This window comes from Manis javanica, chromosome 2, assembly GCF_040802235.1.
Source record: "Manis javanica isolate MJ-LG chromosome 2, MJ_LKY, whole genome shotgun sequence".
Classification (NCBI taxonomy): domain Eukaryota; kingdom Metazoa; phylum Chordata; class Mammalia; order Pholidota; family Manidae; genus Manis; species Manis javanica.
This window is the reverse complement of record NC_133157.1, coordinates 47112543-47119779: the sequence shown is the minus strand read 5'-3', so window position 1 is coordinate 47119779 and position 7237 is coordinate 47112543. Positions and strand designations below refer to the sequence as shown.

At 36.3% G+C, this 7237-nt stretch overlaps 2 protein-coding genes across 2 annotated transcripts; one reads left to right on the top strand and one right to left on the bottom strand.

Annotated features, from left to right (window-relative positions):
* Positions 1-1813: 1813 nt before the first annotated feature.
* On the bottom strand, positions 1814-2371 carry LOC108397409 (interferon alpha-2-like). Its single transcript, XM_017660819.3, has one exon. The coding sequence runs from the start codon at positions 2369-2371 to the stop codon at positions 1814-1816; it is 558 nt and encodes a 185-aa protein (XP_017516308.1).
* A 3565-nt stretch (positions 2372-5936) lies between these two features.
* On the top strand, positions 5937-6483 carry LOC108397408 (interferon omega-1-like). The gene is given in 2 exon segments (XM_017660817.2): positions 5937-6449; positions 6451-6483. Coding segments are annotated over 2 exon segments (546 nt in total).
* The last annotated feature ends 754 nt before the right edge of the window (positions 6484-7237 follow it).

The following is a 7237-nucleotide window of genomic DNA, read 5'->3' as shown; positions in this document are numbered from 1 at the left end:
ACAAGCCAGGAAGAGGCCTTACCAGAAACTAACCCTAGTAGCACCTTGATATTGGACTCCTGGCTTTTAGAACTGTGAGAAAATAATTTCTGTAGGTTAAGATATTCAGTCTATGACATCTTGTTATGGCAGCCTGAGCTGACTAATACAGTATTCTTAAATTCATTTCAGCAATGTTTTATATTTATTTAAATGTTTTCAGTGTATAACCTTATATTGCCTTAGATAGATTTACTCCTAAAAATTTTATTTTTTTTAGTGTTACTATAAATAGAATATGTTTTCATAATTTCCTTTTTGGATTGTTGATTCTTAGTATATAGAAATACAATTCAATGTTTATCTTGTATCTTTCAACTTGGCTGAATTTATTAGCTAAAATAGCTTTCTGTGTGTGGATTCTTTACAATTCTCTATAACAAGTTCTTGCCATCTGTGAACAGAGTTTTATTTTTTCCTTATCAATTTGGATGTCTTATGTCCTTATAGAGTATTCATTTTCAGTTAACTGAATTAGCAGGTACCAATTCCTATCCTTGGATTCTTTGGTATTCCCTAGCAATCTAAATGGTAATTTGCTTCCTGGTATTTTCTCCCATCTATTCAGGATTTGACTGCAAAATTATGCCATATACTAATCAGAATTCATTTTGAATACTAATGATTTTGAGTCTAAGAGGTGCTAATATGTCGTCATTCTCTTTATTTTTCAGATATACCACTTGCTAACTTCATCTTTCTTTGCCTTAGGCCAGTTGTCTAGAAGACTGTAAACAACTTGAATGCAGCAATAAAATATTATTCAACTTTGTGCCCTAGCACCTGGCATCACACCTAATATATAATACAACATAGGGACTCAAACAATATTTGTGCAGTGAATAAGAACAGTGATGATAAAAAATATTACAACTAATTGTCATAGATGAATTTTAAGAGTCAAAATAATGAATTTGAAACCATCTTGGAAAATAAAAGGGCACTACCATGTAAATTATGATTAATTTTTATTACAGGGATGCTTTCTTAAATTTTGTGCTTGAAATATTTAGAATACAACAATGAGAAATGAGACATCAGGACTGGTCAAGTGCATAAAACTTACTCACCCTTCCTTCCTCAGCCTTCTCTAAGATACCCCAGTGTCCACATACCTAGAATGACTTCTCTTGGCTTCTGTAGCTATCCTTTAAACAGTTTAGCATCTCCTGTTGTTACAGGCACAGAGCAGATAGTTGTGCCCATGTCTTAGACTTTTCTCCACAAGTCTCTCTTCCTCCTTTAATCTATGCTTGGGGGAATCACATTCAGTCCCTCCTCAAAATGTCATTGTGCTGTGATCTGTGCTGGGCTACACTTATTTCCTCTTCATCCAGGAACCTTGCTTAGGTTTATTTTGTGGGATCAGGCTTTCAGTTAGGTTTTTATTCAAAAAGTGTGTGCAGCCAAAATTGGCTTTTAAAAATTGTTTTTATTTTCCACAACTTAAAAATGAACAGTAGTCTTGAACACAATAATACTGAACAAAGTTTTTTGAGCAATAAATATTTAAATACTATAAACAGAATAAATTTTTCAAATAACTTAAATAAATAAAAAGTACAAAAATTTTTTCAGCTATATGGATTGTGCATTTCTCTGTTCTAAACAACTTACTATAACTTACATTTAACACAATTCTGTAACAATCTCATACATTTGCTATTCATATTTCTCATCAGGCATAAAAAATAAAGATGAAGATTGCACTATGAGTCTAAGAAAATAGCCATTTTGTTGAGCAGATGAACTGTTTTCAGACTCGACATCTTCTTTATTTCCTGAGTTTTCCTGTGATCTTCTTAATGAAGAGTAAGCACCTTCTGATTTCCACCCTGACAACCTCCCAGGCACAGCGGCTGTATTCTTTCCCTTTCAGATACAAACTGATTCCTTGGAAGTACCTCTTCACAATCAGTCTGGAGTTCTCACTTCCCAGGAGTGAGTGTTCCACCTCCTTTTCCTCCTCCAAACATGTCTCCAGCTCACTCAGCTGCTGATAAAGTCCAGTGAGGAATTTGTCCAGGAAGGTCTCCTCCAAAGCCACAGAAGAGCCACTTGTGATGAAGAGGTTGAAGATCTGCTGAAGCATCTCATGCACGACCGCTATGGTCTGTGTCTTCTCCAACTGGTTCCCATCCACAAGCACCTGAGGAAATCTGAAATCAGTCCTGTCCTTCAGACAAGACAGAATGGAGATTCTCTCCATCTGACTCAAAAGTGTGAACGTTTCCAGACTGCCTTGGCTTGGAGACAGATCACAACCCAGAGAGCCAGTGGGGCTGGAGCACAGCATCACCAGGGCCAGCAGTACAGAAATTGGGAGGGCCATTGGGAAGCTGGGGGATTCTGCACGTCTGCCTGAAGGGGAAGTCTCAGCAAGTTCTGAGGACTTTGGGTAATGAGTGCCTTTTAAATAGTGAGTATAGAAACTTTCATTTTCTGGGTTTTTCCACTTTTTGCCCTTTATTTTCCTTTTCCACATTTTTTTTTAGAAAGTCAATTTTAAAATGTGCATTTATTGACATGATGAAATAAGTGCACATTTTCAGATGTGCCTAGATGAGAGACTCCAAACTACATGTGCCATTGCAGTATCTATACCTCATTATAACGTGTTATTCCTACCTCCCAGGTTGTTCTTGGGGAGAAAAGCCTAGACAAAGTCAGAGAAGGGAGAAACAGTCAAACAGTAAGTGCTGGCTTTTCCAGGTCAGCAGGAAATATAAATAAGCTTATAAAAGGGAAAATTTTTATTTTTCTTACTTTTTCCTTATTTACACTTATCCCCTCTTTGAAAATTTCAATTGTATATGTACTTTAATGATATCACCTGAGTTGGCCTTAAACTCACTGAAGATATTGTCTGGGGAACACATCACAGATAGTACTTGTTAGAAGTCAGTTATGGTACCTCACTTTACTAGGGGCTGGTTTCTTTAAAAGATTCAAGTTTGCCTGTGTGTAACTCTCTCGGTTCTCTACCATGTACAACATTTCACAGTAAAAACTTTGCCTCGCTCATTGTATGCAGATAATCTCATCTCCATAGATATTCCATGGGCAAGTGATTGATATGCTACCACGTACTCAGGGATAATGGGGCTGCAATGGTATTCAAACTTTATCATTGACATATCTTCATTGAATCTGTAATATACAGATTTTTTTAAATTTTGCTATCATTAATGTACAATTACATGAACAACATTATGGTTACTAGACTCCCCCTATTATCAAGTCCCCACCACATACCGCATTACAGTCACTGTCCATCAGCATAGTAAGATGCTATAGAATCACTACTTGTCTTCTCTTATACAAATTATTTTTAATAATATTAATAGCAGCAATTTTTAATTATATACAGGAGCTCAGCAAAGTATTTTATATTATTTCATTCAGTCTTTACAGCTTCCCTGTGAGAGAATTACTATAACTATTTGCATTTTGCAAGTGAGGATACTGAAAACTCAGAGAGGTTATTTAACTTTCTAAAACACACCATTTATTATGTAGGTGGTTCTTTACCACCATACCGTTCTGCCCCCACGTTACTCTTCAGTAACGTTAAGCATTCTCCTTTACCTACACTCTGTACACTTGTAATTAAGTAATCAATCTAATTATCTGTTTAACATAAGACTACCCTGATAGAATGCAAGCTCCCTGAGGGCAATAATGCTGTATCTTGAGAGTCCAGCAAGATGCCTGTCACAGAGGAGGTGCACAGAGGGCTCTCTATTCCACAGCAAATACAAAAAGGACTGCATGTTCCAAGGAGTGAGTAGACCTAAAATTTGGTGACTGTGACACAAATGATAGTCTTCTGAAAACAAAGATAGTAAGAATAAATTTTAAATGAGTGTTTTAACCTCCTGGATAATTTTGGAAAATATTTTTAGTTGGGAACAGAAAGTTTCAAAGATCCAGTAGACTGCAACAAAACACATCATTTCAAAGTCAGGACTGGAACTTAGCATATGAAAAGGGAGCAGTATCCTCTTCAAGTGTATTGCAATGTCTCTGGAATGTGCAAATGGTTGGTGACTAAGAAAAATGGGAATTTTCCATTTCATTGTGTTTTTGTGAAGATTGGATGTTGTAATGTACCTGTAATAAATGCCTGGACAAAATACGCACTCAACATCTATTAGCCATTCCCAGAATGGAGTAAACTAATTCATCAAACTATGGGAAATAGATGAACATTTCCCTGAGATGATCTGCTTCCCTTCTTTTTCAGCTCACTAATAAACATTTCTATTTCTAATCTCATCTCTTATGTGAACCTGAGCATGTGTTCAAATGAATAAGATCTATTAGCTTCCAGGTAATAAATGACTTTCTCACATATTAATAAAATGGTCACCCAATCAATAACCCAGTCTCTTTTGAGTGTGAGTTGGTATGACTAAATTCGTGAAATCTGATAATCTCTGTGAAAAAGGTAAACAGACAAATCTATTTTCTGATTTAGCAAAGCTGAAAGCTAGCTTTTTAGATAACAGCCTGCCTTAAGAAGTCAGCTGCCTTCCTTCTGGACCTGTCTGCAGTGACAACACTCACATGGGCTGGTCTGAAACCTGTCACTCTGTAGACCTCTTACTCCATGACTTCTATGGTTAAGTGACATTTCATCATTTGGATAGAGAAGATGTTTTTTCATTTTCAGCATTTACTTTCCATTTGCCTTTGTGCGTTACATTTTCATAACAGCTTACTTTTACTTTCTAGGAATGTTAAAAGAGAGAGGAAAGTCCTGATGTCTTGAAAATCATAGAGGATATTAGTTACTTCTTTTTTCCTTACATTTTCTCTTCCTTTTTTTGCAACAAACCTCAAAATGGAAATAGAAAAGATTACAGTAGCATTAGGACAATTTCAATAAAGTGAAATTGTTACCTTCTTTACAAAAGAAGAGGTAACAATTTTTGTTTATTTATTTAAAAATTTTTATTGACGTATAGTTGACATTTATATTAGTTTTAGATGTACAACACAGCGATTAGACACTTATATGTATTATGAAATGTTCACCACATTAAGTGACATATTATGTCACGTACAGTTACTAGAGTTTTACTGACTGTGTTCCCTATACTGTACTTTTCATCCCCACAACTTATTTATTTTATAAATAGAAGTTTAAATTTTTTAATTTTAAAATCATGTAAAAATAACAAAAAAAATGGGTTGCTTAATCATTAATTCAATAGCACTAGGACAATGGCCTGGGCTAGGACAAAGAGGCTGCTACAAAGCAGCAAAGACATTCTAAATTCTTGAAGTGGTTGCACTTTACCCTTCTTGAGGGCAAGATTGGAGGTTTAGTCATCTTGATATAGGCTGTGCTCAGTGTAATGATTGGCACAGAGTAAGTGTTTCCTAATTTCTCAGTTAACTAGAGTATATAAAAACAAATTCGACAAACTAAATGTTTTACAACAGAGAATAAGGTGAGATCCATGCATATACAGTTCAGGTATCTTTCACTCCAGTTCAACACTTCCAAGAGGTGTATGCAGAGAGAAGAGAAAGATCTTAAAAAGATGCCTAGTAAAAGTCGTTCTTAATATCAGGAAGAAAGATCTAGATAGCTCTATCATTAGTTCAAAGCTGGTTTTTGTTAAGATGATACACATTCCATTGAATTAGGACTTCTAATTTTTTAAATGAATGAATTTCACTTCAATTGTAAAAATACAGAAACTAATGACAACTTTCCAGACCCTTAAAGGGAAAGGAAAGCACAAAATGGGGAAGTACAAAGATCTGGGGGAAATTCAGAAAATGAAAACTTATGCTCAATATTTAAGAGGCACACAGACAGAAAAGCTAGACAAAACTCACAGTTTTCCATCTCAACCAGAAGAGTGTCTTCTTGGGACTTACCAATGGCGTTTCTGGTCTCTTCACTGACGGTGTTAGTGATGATCTTCTCCAGGCCCATTTCCTCCATTAGCTGTGACCTGCCTCATAGCCTTGGCTCGGGAAGGCAGGAGACCTTCACAGCTCTGGACCAAATGGGGACAATCTCTCTTCTTTCTTGTCTGAAGTATAGGACTGACTTCAAATTCCCCCAGAAGGAGCTGGATGGCAGCCAGTTCCAGGAGGCCCAGGCCATCTCTGTCCTCCACGAGATGCTCCAGCAGATCTTCAGCCTCTTCCACACAGAGCGCTCCTCTGCTGCCTGGAACACCACCCTCCTGGACCGACTCTGCACTGGACTCCATCGGCAGCTGGAAGACCTGGACACCTGTTTGGTGCAGGCGATGGGAGAGGAGAAATCTGCCCTGGGAACTGAGGGCCCTGCACTGGCTGTGAAGAGGTATTTCCGGGAAATCCACCTCTACCTGAAAGAGAAGAAATACAGTGACTGTGCCTGGGAAATTGTCAGAGTAGAAATCAAGAGCTGCTTTCTCTTCATTAACAAGCTTATAAGAAAACTCAAGAAGTAGGAAGGAACCTGATTCAGGGACTAATGTCCTAGCTCAGATGCTTAATAATTCAGTCATTCCAAAACTGTTTTTTGCTTCAGCTATAAAATACTTTGAGTCATATTTGGCATACTTGTATCAGTACTATTAAGCATATCTATGTCAACTATTTTCAGAATTGGAGGAAATGTAACTGGTGCCTTTTGGCTAAAACTTATATTATAAAATATGTATTATTTATTTATTTATTTATTTATTTATTTATTTATTTATTTATTTATTTATAGTAATTTATTTTTATGGCATTTGTCTTTATATGTTCTATTCTTTATATAAGAATATGCTTACATTTTCTTCTTTAATAAAAATGTTTCTATTTACTTATTCAAGATATTTCTCTTCTTTTTTTTTTTTAAAAAAACCTTCCCCAATGTCCTAATTCTGCAAACTAAATGTAAAAGTATGTGCTGCAGTTCACTTATTCACTCATTGGCCTTGGGGATAGAGTCTTGAGTGTGAGATGTATAGTTCCTGCCCTTACGGAGTTTACCTTAGATCCAAGGGCCTAGCCATTGAAGAAGTAGGTACAATGTAATTAGGTAATTAACATTTGGGATCTGGACTACAGAGGAGAAATAAAAGATGCTATGGCAGTGAGCATCATGGGTAGATCACTTAGACTACTTTCAGCTTCCCCCAGGGAAGTACTATGAAATATGAGACTTGAAGAATGAATAAGAGTTTGTTAAGTATTGTGT